This window comes from Carcharodon carcharias, chromosome 1 (genome assembly GCF_017639515.1).
Source record: "Carcharodon carcharias isolate sCarCar2 chromosome 1, sCarCar2.pri, whole genome shotgun sequence".
Lineage (NCBI taxonomy): Eukaryota > Metazoa > Chordata > Chondrichthyes > Lamniformes > Lamnidae > Carcharodon > Carcharodon carcharias.
In genome coordinates, this window is record NC_054467.1 from 149,185,567 (window position 1) to 149,207,850 (window position 22,284).

Consider the following 22,284-nt stretch of genomic DNA (forward strand, 5'->3'; position numbering starts at 1 on the left):
GGGCAGAGTGTTTTATAGGCCAGGATCTGTTGAGTCAATGGTTGAGTCCTGGGGGTCAACTGAGGGGGGAAAGTGGGATACGGTAGAGTGGGAGGGCCAGGGTGTGTTTCATAGGTGTAGTTCTCTTCAGGAGGGTCACTGGGGGGATAAGAAATTGCAGTAATACATACCTCGATAAAAAAGCTGTTTGCAATCCTTGATTTTTTGTTTGACATCTCATATATATATATACACACACTGAATTATTCATTGGAAAACCTCTCCTCCGCCCGGACCCATTGTGATTGCAAAGATAACTATACACTGAGATGATCAAATACTTCATGAAATGCATTGCTGTCAAGACTGGCGGAGGGGAGGGGTGATGTTGTTGAAACGCAGCAAGTAATGATTGAGCAGAAATGCAATGTTAATTGCAAAAACATTCTGTAATTTTGTTTGATCCTTCAGGTGTCAGGTGAGTATTCAGGCATTTAATCAGTGGATTAGAGTTGCAATAAAGGATATTCTTTGATTCCTATAAGGAGCCGCTTTGGGGAATTAAATACTAATTTATGACCGCTTAAATTTTGCTTTGCCACATATTTGTGAAAAAATATCTTTCGTACTATGCCTAAGTGGTGGCCCAGGTTTAACTTAAAAATATTTAAGTTTTTGATATATTAGAGCTTTGTCAACTTTTAATTTTAAGATTTAATTTGTAGAAAGGATCTATCAATTATCAGTAAAATACAAAAAGTGAGATTGTGGCCGTATGGTTCAATTACTGCAATAATTGCATTCCCTGCCACAACTGTGGAGATTTGATTTTTGTGTAGAACTATTTGTTTTCATTGCTGATGTAGTGGGAAATGGGTGAGCTACCTGGGGGCAAACTGACCCAAGTTTCATGGAAGACTGAAGGTGGCAACAGTGACATGGGGCCAAGTTCACTTGAGATCTCTCAGCCACTGTTGCCAGCTGTTTTGTCCTTGGCTAAATTGTTGTAATTCCACTATCAAGTATCTGAGTGCTTTGTAACTGAAGAAGTGAGAGGATAACCTTTTTTCTGAATACAGAATCGCATTTGAACTAACTTGCTTTCCTCATGCAAATATTGGTTCAACTGCTTTAATGTAACAATGGTGTGGATCAGTCAGATAGCAGCATTGATGGAAACTGATTAAGGCTTCTCTCAGACTATTTAACAGAAGAAAAAAAAACAATTACCTGGAAAATCTCAGCAGATCTGGCAGCATCAGCGGAGAATAAAAGATTTGACGTTTCAAGTCCTCATGACCTTTCAGCAGAACTGGTTGAATCCAAGGAGAGGGGAGAAATATAAGCTGGTTTAAAGTGGTTTGGGGCTGGGGTGGGGGGGACAAGCAAGCAGTGATAGGAGCAGATAATCAAAAGATGTCACAGACAAAAGAACACAAAGGTGTTGAAGTTGGTGCTAATTAAGAATGGATGGTAGGGCACTCAAGGTATAGCTCTAGTTTGGGGGGTGGGGGGCATAAAAGATTTAAAAATAATGGAAATAGGTGGGAAAAGAAAAATCTATATAAATTATTGGAAAAAACAAAAGGAAGAGGGAAGAAACAGAAAGGGGGTGGGGATGGAGGAGGGAGGTCAAGATCTAAAGTTGTTGAATTCAATATTCAGTCCGGAAGGCTGTAAAGTGCCTAGTCGGAAGATGAGGTGCTGTTCCTCCAGTTTGCGTTGGGCTTCACTGGAACAATGCAGCAAGCCAAGGACAGACATGTGGGCAAGAGAGCAGGGTGAAGTGTTAAAATGGCAAGCGACAGGGAGGTTTGGGTTATTCTTGCAGACAGACCGCAGGTGTTCTGCAAAGCGGTCGCCCAGTTTACGTTTGGTGTCTCCAATGTAGAGGAGACCACATTGGGAGCAACGAATGCAGTAGACTAAGTTGGGGGAAATGCAAGTGAAATGCTGCTTCACTTGAAAGGAATGTTTGGGCCCTTGGACGGTGAGGAGAGAGGAAGTGAAGGGGCAGGTGTTGCATCTTTTGCGTGGGCATTGGGAGGTGCCATAGGTGGGGGTTGAGTAAGGGGTGATGGAGGAATGGACCAGGGTGTCCCTGAGGGAACGATCCCTACGGAATGCCGCCGGGGGGGTGAAGGGAAGATGTGTTTGGTGGTGGCATCATGCTGGAGTTGGCGGAAATGGCGGAGGATGATCCTTTGAATGCGGAGGCTGGTGGGGTGATAAGTGAGGACAAGGGGGACCCTATCATGTTTCTGGGAGGGAGGAGAAGCCGTGAGGGCGGAATGCGGGAGATGGGCCGGACACGGTTGAGGGCCCTGTCAACGCCCGTGGGTGGAAAACCTCGGTTAAGGAAGAAGGAGGACATGTCAGAGGAACTGTTTTTGAAGGTAGCATCATCAGAACAGATGCGACGGAGGCGAAGGAACTGAGAGAATGGGATGGAGTCCTTACAAGAAGCGGGGTGTGAGGAGCTGTAGTCGAGGTAGCTGTTGGAGTCGGTAGGTTTGTAATGGATATTGGTGGACAGTCTATCACTAGAGATTGAGACAGAGAGGTCAAGGAAGGGAAGGGAAGTGTCAGAGATGGACCACGTGAAAATGATGGAGGGGTGGAGATTGGAAGCAAAATTAATAAAATTTTTCCAAGTCCCGACGAGAGCATGAAGCAGCACCGAAGTAATCATCGATGTACCGGAGAAAGAGTTGTGGAAGGGGGCCGGAGTAGGACTGGAACAAGAAATGTTCCACATACCCCATAAAGAGACAGGCATAGCTGGGGCCCATGCGGGTACCCATAGCCACACCTTTTATTTGGAGGAAGTGAGAGGAGTTGAAGGAGAAATTGTTCAGTGTGAGAACAATTTCAGCCAGATGGAGGAGAGTAGTGGTGGATGGGGATTGTTCGGGCCTCTGTTCGAGGAAGAAGCTAAGGGCCCTCAGACCATCCTGGTGGGGGATGGAGGTGTAGAGGGATTGGACGTCCATGGCGAAGAGGAAGCGGTTGGGGCCAGGGAACTGGAAATTGTTGATGTGACGTAAGGTGTCAGAGGAATCACGGATGTAGGTGGGAAGGGACTGGACAAGGGAAGAGAGAAGGGAGTCAAGATAACGAGAAATGAGTTCCGTAGAGCAGGAGCAAGCTGACACAATCGGTCTACCAGTACAGTTCTGTTTGTGGATTTTGGGTAGGAGGTAGAAGCGGGCTGTCCGAGGTTGGGTGACTATCAGGTTGGAAGCTGTGGGAGGAAGATCTCCGGAGGAGATGAGGTCAGTGACAGTCCTGGAAACAATGGCTTGATGTTCAGTGGTGGGGTCACGGTCCAGGGAGAGGTAGGAGGAAGTGTCTGCGAGGTAGAGGTCAGTGCGCCAGACAACAACAGCACCACCTTTGTCAGTGGGTTTGATGACAATGTTGGGGTTGGACCTGATAGAACGAAGTGCAGTAAGTTCAGAGAGAGACAGATTAGAATGGGTGAGAGGAGCAGAGAAGTTGAGACGAATAATGTCGCGCCGACAGTTCTCAATGAAAAGATCAAGAGAAGGTAAGAATCCAGAGGGAGGGGTCCAGGTGGAGGGAGAATATTATAGGTGGGTAAAAGGATCCGTTGAACGGGGAGAGGACTCCTGCCCAAAGAAGTGAGCCCGGAGATGAAGACGGCGGAAGAAGAGTTCAGCATCGAAATTCATTGAGATGAGGGCGTAAGGGTATGAAACTAAGTCCTTTGCTGAGCACTGAACGTTCAGCGTTGGAGAGGGGAAGGTCACGGGGTATAGTGGATACACGGCTGGGGCTGGGATTGGAAGATAGGGTGGGGACGGAAGGACAGGCAGGGGTGGAGGATCCTAGATGGGTGTTGGTGTCGATGAGTTGTTGGAGCTTGCGTTCCTTAGCACTTAAGAGAAAGAGAAAAAGTTTCTTGTTGAGGTGTCGGATGAGACGAAGAATAAAATGAAACTGGGGGCACGCGCAGCTTTGAAAAAGGGTACGGCGGTGCTGCTGGAGGGAGAGGTCGAGTGTGTTCATATGGCGGCGCATGGCACTGAGTGTGGATCTCAGAATGTGACGGGAACAGCAGTCCAAGAAACGTTTTATGTCCCGGAGACACCTGTAATCCTGGGTGGGTTCGAAACAAGAGGGATGGAATTTCAGTTGAAATCCACGTGGGGTAAGTCGGAGACGGAGACAGTCACTGAGAAAGGAGATACGGCTGTGGAAGCGGGTTTTAGTGAACACCAGGAGAGAAATGGAAAGCAATGAAGGTGAGCAAAGCAAAAGAGAGATACGGAAATCTTGTCGCAGAGACGAACAAAACTTCTTCAAGGTAGGCATTTCTTGAAGAGCAGTGGCAGTCAATTAAACAAAGAGGTAAAAACAAAAAACTGCGGATGCTGGAAATCCAAAACAAAAACAGAATTACCTGGAAAAACTCAGCAGGTCTGGCAGCATCGGCGGAGAAGAAAAGAGTTGACGTTTCGAGTCCTCAAGACCCTTCAGCAGAACTGGTTGAATCCAAGGAGAGGGGTGAAATATAAGCTGGTTTAAGGTGGTTGGGGGGTGGGGGTGGGGGGTGGGGGTAGTGGAGGGGGGTGGTGTGGTTGTAGGGACAAGCGAGCAGTGATAGGAGCAGATAATCAAAAGATGTCACAGACAAAAGAACACAAAGGTGTTGAAGTTGGTGATATTATCTAAACGAATGTGCTAATTAAGAATGGATGGTAGGGCACTCAAGGTATAGCTCTAGTTGGGGGGGGTGGGGGGGCATAAAAGATTTAAAAATAATGGAAATAGGTGGGAAAAGAAAAATCTATATAAATTATTGGAGAAAACAAAAGGAAGGGGGAAGAAATAGAAAGGGGGTGGGGATGGAGGAGGGACTTCAAGATCTAAAGTTGTTGAATTCAATATTCAGTCCGGAAGGCTGTAAAGTGCCTAGTCAGAAGATGAGGTGCTGTTCCTCCAGTTTGCGTTGGGCTTCACTGGAACAATGCAGCAAGCCAAGGACAGACATGTGGGCAAGAGAGCAGGGTGGAGTGTTAAAATGGCAAGCGACAGGGAGGTTTGGGTCATTCTTGCAGACAGACCGCAGGTGTTCTGCAAAGCGGTCGCCCAGTTTATGTTTGGTCTCTCTAATGTAGAGGAGACCGCATTGGGAGCAACGAATGCAGTAGACTAAGTTGGGGGAAATGCAAGTGAAATGCTGCTTCACTTGAAAGGAGTGTTTGGGCCCTTGGACGGTGAGGAGAGAGGAAGTGAAGGGGCAAGTGTTGCATCTTTTGCATGGGCATGGGGAGGTGCCATAGGAGGGGGTTGAGGAGTAAGGGGTGATGGAGGAGTGGACCAGGGTGTCCCGGGAGGGAACGATCCCTACGGAATGCCGCCAGGGCGGGTGAAGGGAAGATGTGTTTGACAGAAGCCCTTGGCAACACAAAGGGATTAAATAATTCAAATCGATGGGAAAACAAACTGCTGTAAAGGATTAAAAATAAATTATCAGTAAAGCTCGTGGTTCTGAATATGCATTCCTTATGACTACCTATATCTTTTTAGATTTAAAGCCTCTGGTAAGATGATTCTCCAGTCCGTTTACCAAGCAAGGAATTTCCAGACGTAGGTGGAATATTCCCTTGCTAACTGCACTGTGGGTGTACCTACACCACATGGACTGCAGCAATTCAAGAAGGCAGCTCACCACAACCTTCTCAAGGGGAACTAGAGATGGGCGATAAATGCTGGCCTAGCCAACGAAACCCACATCCTGTGAATGAATTTTTTAAAGAATGTTGGGGCAATAATGGCTTTGCTGCATTTGTTTCTGAAGATAGTTCAGGCAAGATATTTACGTTGCTGAAATGGGGCAGAGGATTTTTTTAGTGAGTATAGTTGACGTAAGTGACAGGAGACAAGAAGCTCTGGATTTTATTTTAACATTCATTAAATGTGTTTACAGGAAGGTCAGTTTTACAGACATTTATGAACAGTAAAACAACGTAGTATACTAATCTTCCTGATTTTAAAAATGACTGCCAAGTATTTTCTATAATGCTAAAACCTGCAATATCAGTACAGTTTGTGTGCACTGTTCAAAATTGGCAACATTAATTCCTTGGCCTAAGACTCAATGCTTCCAGTTTCTGTTCAATTAACGTAATGGGTGATGGTATTGTACTTCAGTTTGCAGGTGTTTGCAGATTTTGTCTGTTTCACCTACTTAACAGTCCCCATGCGGTATGCGTTTGGTACAAAATTATGAAAAATATGAGCAAAGAGCCTTGTTATCTGCATTGTTCTAACCTGGTGTTTAACTCCTCGAGTTAATGTAGAGCCGGAGCACAAAGATGAGGCGCTCATTCTTGAACCGTCCAGCAGTACCAAATAATGTGTTTGTTATTAGCCAGATGAAATACAGAAGGGGATGCAGTTTTTAAAAAAAAAAATGGATTGAAGGTTAGAGTGCATTCTCCTCATCTACTAATGTGCTGATGAGCCAAAATGAAGAAAAATTGGGGAAGCTATGCCGGCAAACTTTCTTTTTAAAAAGATGAAGGCAAGGGTTATGATCATGGTAGGGACCAGTAATTTTTTTTTTTTGGAGGAGATCCAAAATTCCAGTTGTTTACTGAGTGATGTCCCACAATTCCACAGTTTAAAACAATTATTTTCACTTTACAGAGTCAAAGCAAACACTAAATACTGATTTGGGTAGTCACCCATTCACAAAACCAGGATCAACATAAGTTAAACATGAATTAACAAATAAAGTTGATTAACTTTAAATTGCACATTAGATGACAGATGCAACTAAAACACATCTTACAAATTGGCTCAGCAGTCCACTTCGCCTGTATGTCATCTCAGTCACAAAGTCCTTCAAAACTCTATCATGAGGAATTTCAGCTCCTCTTCCAGGAATTAACCTGATCCCCAGCAGACAGCAGCACACAACCAACTACTGGGATCAGCAACAACTGCGGAGCTTGGATGGCTGTGTCTTTTTTTTATTTGGTTAACCAGTTTGTCTCCTCAGAAGTTTTGATTTCCAATCTGTTCATTTCATTATGTCTCCTTATAACTAGAAGGTCCAGTTTCCATCTTTTGGTTTCCTTTTTTGGTTAGGGTATGCCACAAAAAATACAAGCTTTGAAACCACAGATTCCACCTAGTCACAAACACTGAAATTTTACAGGATTGTTTTTAACTGTCCCCTTTAACTTGAAGTAAAGTAGAAAGTTCCAAAAAAGGGATGGTGAATTCCTGATAAATATCTCTGCTCAAAGACCTCGGGCTGCCATGGGGAGAGAATCTTATAGAACAATTGAGGTGTCAAGACAAGAACACACACTCTGGAGAAGCATGGAAAACTGTGTTAAAAGACCAAGCAGGATGCATTTAAGGGTTCAGTTTCTGCTCAAAAGAAAGGGAATAGAACAAACAAGCTTGTTGAAGACTTGGGGAATGGGGAGTCATCATGATGTGCCTTGCTAGTTATAATGCGATCCAGAAAACTTGGGCAGAATGGAACAATTGTTGACTAACACTGGAGGATTCAACTTTGCTTAGCAAGGAGTGATTGAGCTGGGCCAGAGTGTTGGGAGAAGCTTGTGGACTGCCTTTTGACACTGCATGTGTGCCCAAAGCGTGATGTAAAGTTAAAGAAACTTGTCTTTTTCTTTAATTTGATGTACAGTTATCTGTTAATTAATGTTTGATCGATGTTGATTTTAAGTTTTTTTTACAGTAAAGGTCTTAAGTGAAATCTTGTGCTTTGGTTATTTCCATTGGCCGTTTGAAAAATTCTCAAGTTATCAATGTTTCTCTCGTGTGTGTTTATTTGTGTTCGTGTGAATGGTGCAACTGCCTGTTTCCCTTTTTCATGATAAATGTTTTTGTGGATGACCATCATGAGAGACTTCTGAAATATTCCTCAGGCCAAATATATGCCTTAGTCCTTTGTATTATAGGGATATAAATGGTTTCAGATATTAATTTATTTGAATGAAATATTCAAAAAACATTAACAGGCTTAAAAATTGTTAAGATTCAATAGGAAATAGGCTAAATATTTGAACCATTTGCTAGAAACTGTTACCCAGGTGTGATTGTATTTGACCACTTTTATCAGAGTACAATCACTGTATTACGTATGGAGAGCCACACTGATTTCAATGCTGCCTTTCTGTGTAAGGGTTCTGCTGTTTGAAAATGTGTATGGATTCAGAAAAGTCGTTTCTTCACAAGTTTAGGTTTCAAAACCTCAAAGTAGTCATGTCAAATTTGATTAAAAGGGTAATAATATCAAAATTGTTGTAGAGTGCTCATGAATTATTCAAAAAAAAATGATCCACATGTAGCATTTTCTTTTTTTTGCAGTACCTTCTCCAAGTAAGCTCAGACTTCCTACAACACCATCTCCATTGGCGCTCCGACAGCCACTGAAAGCAATGGCCAATCCAGGGCCTGTTTCCACAAATTCTGCAGCAAGTCACAATAGTTCTGCATCAGGGCCCTCTGTTCAATGTCTCAGTTCTCCAAGTCACACTGCTGCAGGTGGCATTAATCCTAATAAAGGACAAGTTGCAGGGAGTCGTAGTGGCTTGCCGCGACCTAGTGCCTCTACTGGAGGGGGAATACCAGTGCCTCGGAGTAAGCTTGTACAGCCTGTTAGAAGGTAAGCTTAACAGCAGAATCCTTAATTTACACAAAACCAAATCTCTCAAAATGCTAATTGAGGAACGAGGAGAACCGTTTCAACAGGTTATGTGGAAACCCATGGATATAATTTCAAATAGAATAATTGAATTAGTTTTCCTTTATTTTGTGTCTCTGTTCGGTTTATTGCAAAACTTTAAAAATAGAGACTTCAGATGTTATAGAAACGTAAAGCTCTGTCATTTGGGATTTTTCTTAATATTCACTCCAAAAAAAAACGAGATTAAGATGATAGATGCCTGCTGTCAAATATCTTTGGCATTTTTTGTGATTAGCAAATTAGGAGCAGTTTGAGCACTTTCCCTTATATTTTAATTGGCAGTGTGTGCTTGAGCCGTACAGACCAAAAGTCTCCCAATTCAAATCTAAGTTAACTAGGCTCAGATGGGGACATCTGAGGTGCAGCAATTAGCTCCTGTGCTCTTGTCCTGAAGAGAGGAAAATCAGACAGGGCTTTGGTTCCAGCTTCTGATTTTTATTCAAAAGACATGCATAGTTATGATGGCTTAGTGGCATTGTAGCATGATTATAATGTCACGGTTCATATGTGGAGAATGGACACAGTTTTTCAGCAAGACACCAAAGAGAAAGCAGCCCCTCTACTGCAGGAGAAGCCAAAGCTGTCTTTTGCTAAAGATGTAGCAGTTTTGTAAAATTCACCAGAGAATACAAGGTCAAAACTGCTTACACTTTGCAAAGAATAGACTTGCATTGCACTAGAAAGGGGGGGAATTTAAATTTGGGCCCCAAGAGACTGGGGCAACGTGTAACTCATTGACCTACACTGTACCTTGTCTTTTTTCAAAATAAATCATTTTATTCATGCAGAGTGCATATTTCACTGAAATTGCACTGTGGAAAGTTCTGGGTATCTCAATACAAAAGGGTTATAAGGTCACTGGAGAAAAGTGCAAAATGAGTTACAAAGATGATTACTAGAACTGAGATTATAAATATCAGGCAAGACGGACTGACGAGGCTATTATTTTTGTGAAAAAGAGCAGGCTGAGAGTTGGCCCAATATAGAGGTCTTTTATAAGAAGCAGTTTGATGGAGAAGACAAGAAGATGTTACATAGATTAAGATTCTGTGCCAAAGATTAAGCCATTAATAGGGTACTTGGACTGAAATAGACAAGTGGTGATTCAGTTCATATCTATCTTGCAAGTATAGCAACTTCATGACATTCAATGCAGCCTAGTGGTGAGTCAGCCAGAGAATGCCATTTTCACAAAAACCCTTGCAACATTTTGTGGATTCCAAATTTAATCATGCAACTGGCCTTGTTTGATGATGCTGTAGTAGTTGTACCTAAATAACAGTGAGCATCTTAAGGCTTACTGTTATTTTGACAGCAAATTATCCGTTACAGTAAGTAGATGCAATTCCTAATAACTCCTGTAGATAGCAATATAATGAATGTCTTCAATGTTAAATATGATGCGCAGCATTTGCAGTTCTGTAGTAAGATCACTGTATATAAGATGACCCTATCTTTCTGGGCCAAAAAACGTATTTTTTGCATACACTGTGTATAAGTCGACACCGCCCCCCCCCCTTAAAGCATACTCGTGTTAGTAATCAGCCTCAATTTTTAGCCCCACAAATTCATGTTTTCCTTACCTTATAATTGGGCACAAGGGATCAAGCAAATCACATGGTTTGGGTGAATGATGAAGAGAAATGAATCTTCCAGCAAAATGAATGAAGTATGAAGTTAATTTCAAGTTAACAGTTGTAATGTTTGCTAATTTAGCAAATAACTGTGCAGAGAAGGAATTTAGAGTCAGTGAAAAAGTGGTGCAGAATGAAAGGAGGAGGAATCCACCCTGAAGAAGATGCCAAAGACCAGATGCATCACAAGATGGACCAGCCATTGGCCTGATCTTGAAAAGCACATTTCAGAATGGGTTCTCAAATCATCTGAATGGCTACATCACCAGAAGTGTAATGTTTATTTATGCACTTAAATGGGCCAAATCAAACGCCAAGTCCAGAAAGGATTTCAGAGCAACAGCTAGTTGGTGTAGACACTTAATAGAATGCAAATGTCCAATATTGCAGCAGAAGACCAAGATTTTCAAATGTAAAACCAAGCCGAAAATAAAGTTCTCTGCAGAAGATTTTGTTCATGTCCATGACAACAGATGGACAGAAGGAAGGTGGAACCAGTATAAACAAGACGGGTTACATCTGGACAAGACCACTGGGGGTGAGGGGTGTTTGCCAGTGCTGTCAGGGAGGATTTAAACTAGAATGGCAGGGGGATGGGAGCCTGAGCAGGGAGACAGAGGAGGGGGAAACAAGGATAGAAACGAAAGACAGAAAAGTAAGAAGCAAAAGTGGAAGACAGAAAAAACAAGGGCAAGAAAACAAATGCGTGGAGCATTTGCAATAAGGTAGATGAATTAACAGTGCAAATAGATATAAAATGGTTATGATATAGTTGCAATTACAGAGTGATGGCTGCAGGGTGACCCAGGATGGGAACTGAACATCCAGGGATATTCAGTATTTAAGGAGGACAGACAAATAGGGAAAAGAGGTGGGGTGAAGAATGAAATCAATGCAATTGTGAGAAAGGATATTGGCTTGGAAAATCATGACGTGGAATCTGTTTGGGTTGAGGTAGGAAACACTGGTGGGGGTTGTCTATAGGCCCCAAACAATCATGGGGATGTAAGGGAAGGCATTAAACAGTAAATTAGAGACACTTGCAATAAGGGTACAACTGTAATCGTAGGTGACTTTAATCTGCATATTGATTGGACAAACCAAACTAGTAATAATACTGTGGAGGAGGATTTCCTGCAGTGTGTACATGATGGTTTTGTAGACCAATACGTTGAGGAACTAACCAGAGAGCAGGCTATCCTAGACTGGGTGTTGTGCAATGAGAGAGGATTAATTAACAGTCTTGTTTTGCAGGGTCCCTTGGGGAAGAGCGACCATAAAATGATAGAATTGTTCATTAGGATTGACAATGAAGAAGTTGAATCCGAAACTAGGGACCTGATCCTAAATAAAAGGAACTACGAGGGTATGAGGTGTGGGTTAGCAATGATGGATTGAGGAACCTTACTAAAAGGATTGACAGTGGATAGGCAATGGCTAATATTTAAGGAACGTATGCATGAATTACAACAATTATTCATTCCTGTCCGTTACAAAAATAAAACAGGATAGGTTGCTCAACCATGGCTTACAAAAGAAGTTAAGGATAGTATTAGATCCAAAGAGGAGACATATAAAATTGCCAGAAAAAACAGCAAGCCTGAGGATTAGGGGCAGTTTAGAATTCAGCAAACGTGGACAAAAAGATTGTTCAGGAAAGGGAAAATGGAGTACGAGAGTAAACTTGCAGGGAGCATTAAAAACTAATTGTAAAAACTTCTATAAATATGTGAAGAGAAAAAGATTAGCAAAGACGAATGCAGGTCCCTTAAAGTCAGAAACAGGAAATTATAATGGGGATTAAAGAAATGGCAAAAGAATTGAACACATTTTGGTTCTGTCTTCACAAAAGAGGACACGAATAACTTCCCAGAAATGTTAAGGAAGCAAGCGTCTAGTGAGAGGGAGGAATTGAAGAAAATCAGTATTAGTGAAAAAAAGTGGTGCTAGAGAAATTAATGGGGTTAAAGGCTGAAAAGTCCCCAGGGCCTAATGATCTACATCCCAGAGTATTAAAGGAAGTAGCCCTAGAAATATTGGATGCATTGGTGGTCGTCGTCTTCTAAAATTCTGTAGACTCTGGAGCAGTTCCTACAGATTGGAGGGTGGCATATGTAACCCCACTATTTAAAAAAGGAGGGAGAGTAAAAACAGAATTACAGACCAGTTAGCCTAACATCAGTAGTGGGGAAAATGCTAGAGTCCATTATAAAAGACATGGTAACGGAACACTTGGAAAGCATTAACTGGATTAGACAAAGCCAGCATGGGAGAGAGAAACCATGCTTAACTAATCTACTGGACTTTCCTGAGGCTGTAACTAGTAGATCAGAGAGAGCCAGTGGATGTGGTGTATTTGGATTTCAAGAAGGCTTTTGTTAAGGTCCCACATAAGAGACTAGTGGGCAAAATTGAAGTACGTGGGATTGGGGGTAATATACTGACATGGATTGAGAATTGGCTGACAGACCGGAAATGGAGAGTGGGAATAAATGTGCCTTTTTCCGGGTGGCAGACAGTGACTAGTGGTGTACCGCAGGGATCAGTGCTTGGGCCCCAGAAAGTAAACAGGCAGGTGCAGCAAGCAATTAGGAAGGCAAATGGTATGCTGGCCTTCATTGCAAGAGGAATTGAGTTCAGAAGTAGGGATGCCTTACTGCTGTTATACAGGGCCTTGGTGAGACCACATCTGGAGTTTCAGTTTTGGTCTCCCTACCTAAGAAAGAAATACTTGCCATAGAGGGAGTGCAGCGAAGGTTCACTAGGCTGATACCGGGGATGGCAGGACTGTTGTAAGAGGAGAGATTGGTTCGACTGGGCCTGTATTCACTAGAGTTCAGAAGAATGAGAAGAGATCTGATTGAAACATATACAATTCTAACAAGGCTGGACAAACTGGATGCAGGGAGGATGTTTCCCCTGGTTGGGGAGTCTAGAACCAGGGGCCACAGTCTCAGGATATGGGGCAGGCCATTTAGGACTGAGATGAGGAAAAATCTCTTCACTCAGAGGGTGGTCAACCTGTGGAATTCTCTACCACAGAAGACTGTGGAGGCTGGGTCACTGAGTATATTCAAGAAAGAAATTGATAATATTTTGGATATTAGGGGCATCAAGGGGTATGGAAAGAAAGCGGTAATATGGCTTTGAGATAGAGGATCAGCCATGATATTGAATGGCAGAACAGGCTCGAAGGGCCAAATAACCTACTCCTAGTTTTTATTTTTCTATGAGGATAGAATGAAGTTATGGATTGATCATGTATGGAACAGGCATCCTGGTGGCCTGTGTAAAGAATGTAACTTATTAGTGTGGGTCATGTTCAGATCCCATATTACAGATGAGATCAACATCCTGTGAAGAAATAGCACCCACATTGCAGTGGTGCCAAGGGGTCTAACATCCGTAGTTCAACCTTTTTGAATGCATGTCCCGACAAGCCATTCAAGTGTCATATTCACACCAAGTGGAATAGGTGGATATTTGCCGAGGTAAATAAAGCTTCACAAGTATGCACGCTTGATGTTTTGTGTGGTTGCATTATCAAATCGTGGGATGCTGTTAATGCACAAACTGTCATCAGATCACTCAAAAAATGTGGAATATCCAATTCAGTGGATGGAGAGGAAGATGATTCATTGCAGAGGGATAATTCTGAAACCAAAAGGGCCAAATCTGATTCATTGGGATCCTAATGATGCCATAATCAAAGTGACTCCGTACAAATTTGATAAGCTCTGTGTTGGGTGCTGAAGCCAATGAATTTTATGGGTTTTAAAATGCTTTCATTGTGGTTAAAGGTACTTGTACAATTAATTTATTCCATAACCTGTGCCACATTAATTTTATGAATTGCTGGTGTTATTCTTGTTGCATGTTTCAAAATTGTGACCATCCACACCAGTTCAGAATTTATACTCTGCGTACAAATTGACACCCATTTTTGCAATGCCTTTTGGGGACTTCAGAGGTCAATTTATACACTGACTTCTATGGTATGTTATTCTTTGCTTGTGCAGTCAGATCATCAATGCTCAAAATTATTTATGGAATTTTTTTCACCTTCCTCATTTTAATCAGTAACCCTTACCTAATGTCCACAAAAGGGTTTAAACAAAATAAATATTTCACAGAAGCCATTAAGTTTATCCACTCAATTATCTCTTACTGTCTTTATTAAAGATTTTTGCATAAAGGCATCAGTCTTTCTCAAAAGCTGGGGCTTGAACATGATGCTTTTGCCCAGAGTTCTGCTCGGTGAGCCGAAATATACACACGCAGACAGCGCAATGCATGCTGGATGCACCAGTTCTATTCACTGTTGTACTGATGAAATATTTTTCTTTTTCTTGCAATCTCAACTCTAGGTTTTCTTAAAAATAATTTTGGAAAAACAAGGACAAATTAAAAGCTCTTTATTGAGATATAGGGTGTTTTAATTTTGGTTTTCTAAAGTTTATTAAGTATTTTAAGTAGCAGGGATGTGCAAAGGGATCTTGTGTTAATATGTCTGTTTTAAATAAAATGTTAACTTTTGAAGGTGACACAGTAAAAGGTAATTGCTAATCCTTTAAATTTGTGATAGAGATCCTAATTGTTAACATCTATGAGACAGTGGTAAAAAGAAAAATACAGTGGTTTTCCTCATTCCTTAAAAGGAAAATACTTTGAAAGCCACAAGGTGTTAGAAATTGGATATAAATTCAAAAAGCTACAGTTTTCAGGGGCAAACATCCTGTACTTCAGGGCACGTCAAAAATATCCAACCCAAAATTAGCTTGGGCTATTTTTCAGACTTTCTTGGCAGTTGCTTAAAACAAGTCCCTTGCACTAGCATCTGTTTAGGTACTCGCTCACAAATTGGCCTGCAGTGAATGAGGCATGAAATATTCAGTGATCATTGCAGCCTTAACAGCAGCTCCCAGGCATGGGTATATATCTTTAAAAAAAATATATATATATTTACTTCACAGCACCACTGACACTGCTACTGACTGCGGTTGATCCCCCTTCCCCTGTCCTGCTCCCCCCTCCTCCCTGACCCAAACATGTACCAGTGGCATGAAATTAGTTGCTTCAAAAGGGCGAGCTTTCTGTGGAGGCATAATGGGCACCGGCAGCTAGCCCCCTTTATTGCATATCGCTGAACATAAAATTTGCCATGAACCAGCACAGTTGGGCAGAATTCCTATAATTTTTTTAAAATTACCTTAACAAAAAAATCCTTTATCAAAGAGTAGTGGTGCAGTTTGACTAGTTCACCTGAAAATGGGTTTATCACAAAAACAAATATTTTTAACAGTTTTTAGCTTAGCACCCATGAGTAATCCTATTTTAAATAACTGAAAATGATTTCAAGAAACTAGAGTGGTACCATAGGGTTCAGTACAGGGTCTCTTGCTTTTTGTGGTATATTTCATTGTTTTGGACTTGAAATTAAGGGTATGAATAAGAAGTTTGCGGACAACACAAAAATTGGCCTTATGGTTGATAAATGTAGAAAGAAGGTATCAATTGGCTAATCAGGTGAGTGAAATATTGACAAATGGAATTAAGTGCGGAGAAATATGAAATAATGCATTTAGGGAAGGCCTAAATAGCAAGGGAATACACAATAAATGATCGGACCCTAAGTAGTGTAGAGGAACAGAGGGATCTTGGAGTGCATGTCCACAGATACCTCAAGGTGGCTAAACGGGTAGATAAGGTTATCAAGAAAACATACAGGATTCTTGCCTTTATTAGCCAAAGCATGGAATGCAAAAGCAGGGTGGTTTTGCTGGAACTGTATTAAACAGCAGTTAGGCAAGGACTACATGCAGATCTGTTCACTATTATAGTAAGCCCCTGATTAAATTGCCCCATTTTTAAGTCATTCTGCTTTAATGTCAGAGATATAATGAGGCCAGTATGCATTTAGTATTGGGATTTCTGTTTTTAGCACTCTTTTTGACGTCGGGCCAACGACCTCGGTGACTCTCCCTGGCACCTCCCGCTCTCAGCCTATCCATCTTGCTGCTTCTCCCTCTGCCTTACTCTCCTATTCGCACCTTTCTCCAGCTAGTCCCCCTCCAGCTCACATCTCCTTTATCTCCCACATTCGCTTCTTCCCTCTGGCCACCACTTTCCCATGCCCTCACAGTGAGGGTTTGGAAGATCAAAGTGGTAAGCGAGTAGGAGCAGGAGAGGGAAACAACAAGCAGGAGGATTGGCAGGAAAGGGAAGTGGTAAGCGGGAGGATGGGCAAGCAGAAGAGGTGGCGAGCAGGAGTCAAGTAGAAAGAGTTAGCATATTTTTATTTTTAGATTTATTTTGTTATTTCATTTACAAATATGGGAATTTAGGAATGTACGGTATTTCAACCGGGTATAATGTTTCAATTTTTTTATGAGGTCCCACAGAATCTTACTACAGCTTTCGCATCAGTTCTAATGGGAAAATCTGATTCACTTGACTATTTAAAGTTGCACTTTTCAGGATTGCAGCTGTTAAGTGAGGAATTACTGTATTGGAAAGATGTTGCACTAGGGAGGGTATAGAGGAGATATACAAGGATGTCACCTGGATTGGTGAATTTTAGTTGAGGAATGATTGGATAGGCTAGGTTGTTTTCTTTGGAACACAGGGCTGCGAGGAGACACCTAACTCTGAGGGGTCTAGATAGAGTGGATAGGAAATCCCTTATTTCCCTTGTTTCAGGAGTACACAACCAGGGGGTATAGATTTAGGTTAAGAGGTAAGGAGCTTCCAGGAGAATTTTTTTCACCTGGATTGGGGTGGGGGTCTAGAACTCACTGCCTAAATGGCTGGTGGAGGTAGAAACTGTTATTGCATTTAAAGTGTTAAAAATGTAGCGCAGTAACCTACAAGGCTATGGCCCAAGAGTTGGAGAGTGGGATTAGGCTGGATTTCTACTTGTTGGTGGCACAGAAATGATGAGTTGAATGGTCTCCTTTCATGCTGTAAACTTCTATGATTTTCTAGTTATATTGGTGTAGTCAGTTTAGTAAATTTAAGAAAAAATACTTCCAAAAGCTTTTAAGATACTTGAGACCATTAGAGACCTTGGACTCAAAAGAACAGCTTAATTTCATGGGTCGTCTCAAAGGCCTTAAAATAATACAGCAAGTGAAGAGGGCACACCTTCACCATGCTGTTAACTCAATGTTATTACAATTGTCATTCTTCCTTGAGGCTTTTCCCTGTCTGATGCTCTGTATCTACAAAGCTAAAAAAGGAAGTATTTTATTAAGAGCTTGCATTTCACTGAGGAGGTTTCAGGCCAACAACCTGCTTTGAAAACTCTGCTCACATTTTGACAACTGCAACAAATTCCACCACAGCACCTGAGACAATCCACAGCATTCTAAATTTAAAAATCCACTTTTTTTTAAAGCCAATTGCCCTATGTCCCTATGTTAATGGATCCTTTGAAAAGAATTCTAGGATCTTGGTTTGCATATTCACCAAAAACTGCTGAGTTCTTCATTGGACCATATCCTATCTATATATCAAGTTTTGTTGAAATCCATCCATTAGCTTTTGAGATATATTGCTTTCAGACAAACAGGCTAAAAGGAATGAAAACATTATCTCCTCCACCTTAAGTCGTGGAGGTAATTAGTGGAAACCCACAGCGGTGATTAATTTACTCTGGAGGTGTCGACAACCTATAGCACATTGATTTTCAAACTAGTGCAAGAGAGTGCAGAAACTTGATTTGCACATGAAGATTCACAATCTTTTGTGCGGATTTGCCCAATTTTGAGGAATCTTATTGCCAGCGCACTGTCTAAGGGAAACTGTACTCTTGTATTCTGAGTGAACCTGTTTAGCTTTGAACAGGCGCTAGCAATATGGTCTAGATAGAATACTACTAAATTTCACAGCGTCATGCATTGGTTTCTAAACATACTACATATTTGCTATTCAGTAAGAATATGTACATTAACATTTCACATCTGGGAAGATTTGCAGCAGATTTCAAAGATCAGGCAATTTATATACATTTGTATTTCTGATAAGTTGGTTTGTTTTTGAATTTTGCAGGCCTGGAGATTTGAAAAGGGCTGTTCTCAGCTGTGGTCGTATCTAATATTAAAGATCTATTTGTATGAGAAATTTGAACTATATCATACATTAATGGAAACATGGATTTAAATTTAGTATATGGCTAACAAAGAATTTTGACATCCCTGCATTACAATGGTTAGAGCCTCCTATAACTATTTACATCAATGTGACTGATCAGTGAAGGAGTTAAGTTGTGCACACTACCCACTTTATGCATAATGTTTATTATAGAAATATAAGTTGATATAAATGTATAGTATCCGCTTTCTGGTTTCCATTATCCATTGTGTAAATTATCTAACAATTAAATGATGTAAAGTTGTGCGACTGTTAAATTGCAATCAAAGTACAATAGCGTACTGTAAAGTGTATTAATTTCTCTTCCTATAATTTGACTTTCAGGTCGTTGCCAACTCCGAAGACTTATGGCAGCATTAGAGATGAAAGCTGGAAAGATGGTTGCTATTGAACTGATTACACAAGAGTCTGAAGCTTGCTCCGCTACTATTCCTGAAATAAAAGGACTTTTTACTTACTGTTCAGAGAGATTTAGTAGGATTTGAGAAAATCCAGTTCTCTGCCATAAATCAGCACAAGTTGGTGGAGATCATGGAGTAGCACTTTATTGACATTAAACATCAGACTTTTTCATACATGTACAATCGGTTTTTCCATGACTGTCCATTGTTTTAATGCTTTTGAGCAATTTGTCGTCATTCAAAAAAAGCAGAAGTCTGGACACAATCCCAAAAATGCCAAAGAAAAAGATTACAACAACCATTGGTAGGGGAAATGGATAACTAACATTGTTGAGACTTTAGAATAATCAATAAAAGACTACTTGTGGAATCCTGTTTTGTAGAAATCAGATATTGTACCAGTTACAAATTTGATGTTCTGGAAGTAAAGCAGGGCACAATTCCATTATCATGGGCAGCTGGTGTCACAGCAAGCCAAAGCCCACTGGTAATCTGATTTATTTCAGGACAAGAAAAAACATCCAAAGTGTTATAGTTATGAATACATGGATTAACATATAAGACAAATTACACATTTTTCTAATTTTATTTGTGAAATTTTTGGAAGTTTGGCGGAGGGAGGGAATGTTATTTTAATTTGTAGCAATTTATGTTAATACCCAGTAGTAATATCTCACTGAAATATTAGCTTCATGATTTTTTGGTCACAACGTTAAAATTGCACCAATAAGTTATCATTGTAAAAGCTGAAATGTATTATGAGCAAGTTGATGTAATTTTTGATGCCCTGCCGGTGATCACTGGAGTTGTGTCCTGTTGTACTGTATAACTGACTGAAAATTTAGTCAGAAAAGGCAAGTTGTAACCTGAATGGTGCTTTGTGCAGATAAAATACATGTGGATAAATGGCTTAATTTGAAAGTTGAGTGTATATTGTGAGTGAGGCACTTTGTTTAACTTTTGCCCACACCAAGGAAAAAAATACCTTCAGTATCTTTTTTTTTGCAGTTGACAATTTTTGTTTAATTGCCAAAGGGCTTACTGTCAAGTGTGTTTTACACAATTGCTTTTGTAAAATTGTACAGCACTGGCTCAGGAAAGAATGGCTTTAATGTGCAGCCAAGTTTTCAGCATGCAGTGTATTAATAGGACATGTCTGTTTTGGTAACTTGTTTCCTTAAAAGGTATGCAGTGAAAACTTGGTCCATTCAAGTTGTAATCTGATCACACCACAGTGCTTAAAATAATAATGCAACATAGTTCTATCTAAACTATGCACTCATATACAAACAGTTGCTTGGAGCTGTTCAATAAATACTGCAGCCTAATAGGTACTATATTCAGTAATTACATTGTTCAAAGACATCACTACACTTGTGTATATTCTTACAAAAAATTGAGTTTACATTTAAATATATTTGCCTACTACAGGGTGTGTTCTAAGTTTATTATTTTGCAGGTGATGCCATTAAATAGCTTGAATTGATATTCACGTGGTTAATCATAAGCTAATTATTTTGAATTATTTTTGGATTTGGTTACAGGAACTTTTCCTTTCAAATTTAGAAGAAAGCCTTTCCAAATGCCCTTTAATATTAAAGTGCTTGAGCCTATAATACAGTGGGATAGGAGTGCTAGGAGAGGTGGTCAGTGACTGAGTGGAGTAAACATGAAAGTTATCAGTGAGTAGACTGAGTGAATGAGGTGGATGTGGGATGATGGGTAACAGATGAATAGGGTGACTGAGTGGACAGTGTGAGGGGTAAGCATGGATTACAGATGATTAGGTTTGCAGTTAATGTGTGAATGAACATGTGATACTTTGTGAACAAATAGTGAGCAAGTTGAATGTGATTTTTGTTTGTTTACTGATCTAAATGGCCAACTGAAGTGTCATGTCATCTCAGTTCTACAAGTTGGATAGATCTGAAAAACTCTGGATGCATGAGAATGTAATCGTGTGTTGAGGGGAAAGAACTTGTTCAAATGTAATCCTGCATATACAACTGTTTACTGTCAATATCTTTTTAAATATATACCCATAAAACTTGATTGCCCTGTGAGTAATTGCCTAAATAAGGGAATTATATTTATTATATTTTACAAATTGCCTTTTACTATCTAAAATCTAGTCCAAGAGAATAGGCAGTGTAAGAGTTTGGCTTCATTACAAATATTATTTCTTAATTTGTGTTGAGGTAAACAGTACTTTCAAAAGTTAGAGGTTTGGATTAGTCCTTTCCACAGGAAGGATATTATGTTTGAAAACTTGATGCAGAATGAAGGCTGGTAAAATCTTCTAAACAGCACCTCGGGAGTGAAGTGATGTAACCACAAACTCATTCCAAGTTGTGGGACTTCCTTCAGAAAATGACTACGAATGTTGATAGTGCACAATAGTGGGTTTCTTTTGTTTTTAGTAGAAAACTTTTTTGTTTTAACATGTTATACATACACGAGTATACACTTGCACACTGCAATTCTGCGAGACACAATTGGGCAAAAATAAAACCTTACGGTAATCTTAAGAGTATGTTGATCAGTAAAATGAAAGGCATGTTACCACCCCACAGTGGTTTAGTTAACTGTAAGGAATTAATCACATGTGACACATAAACAACTTTGAACTAAAATGCTGTGGACAAAATAAACTTGCTTTCACCCTGAGAAGTGTGGAATTCTTAATTTTATATAATGAAAAATAGTGCCTATAATTTAAATTCATTTTTGAGGTTATAATTTTGTTTGTTGAATGTGGGTTAATTTTTGTGCCAATAGCTTGAGTATTGTCTACTCCAATGTGAATAAATGGTCATATATTGCTTTCAATATTTAATTTTTTGCTCTATGTAACTTTTGTAATGTTAATGAACTTGTTTTAAAAAAAATGCAAGAATCATCTTGTTTGAAAAAAATAAACAGTTCTTGACATTGGAAAACTATTTCATATTGTATTACTGAAGTCTGTTTCTATTGAACAGAGGAACCAATTGATTTGTAGCTGTGCATATACATTCTGCCAACGTATCAGCTATGAAAAAGGAAAGTAACCAGGGAATATAGTCTTGATCAGAACCATTGTAAATAGTATATTTGCATAAATTAGCTTGTCTACAATTTCTTATTAATGAACAACTTAATTAAATTCCTCTGTGCTAGAATTGAATTGCTATGTCTTTGGAATGTAACATCTGCCACGGTTTGTAAAGATTTTCTGATTTTTTTTAATGCTTAAACATTTGGGTCAAGGAGGGTCGGGGGAGTTTAAAACATCATGAGACTATTTTCTTTCATTTAAATCCGAGCTGGAGGACCTGTCTATATCATTATGCTAAATGTCACTGAACTTGACTGGTAGATTCCT

The 22,284-nt window shown here is 40.2% G+C and overlaps 1 protein-coding gene across 1 annotated transcript in view; it reads left to right on the forward strand.

Annotated features, from left to right (window-relative positions):
- Window positions 1-21,862, forward strand: part of slain2 (SLAIN motif family, member 2) — a 72,722-nt gene extending 50,860 nt beyond the window's left edge. Inside the window, exons 7-8 of the mRNA XM_041192788.1 lie at window positions 8,356-8,653; window positions 18,844-21,862. Coding sequence (XP_041048722.1) covers window positions 8,356-8,653; window positions 18,844-18,910 — 365 coding nt within the window. The 3' untranslated portion in view covers window positions 18,911-21,862. The remainder of the gene's footprint in view (window positions 1-8,355; window positions 8,654-18,843) is intronic.
- Window positions 21,863-22,284: the final 422 nt, after the last annotated feature.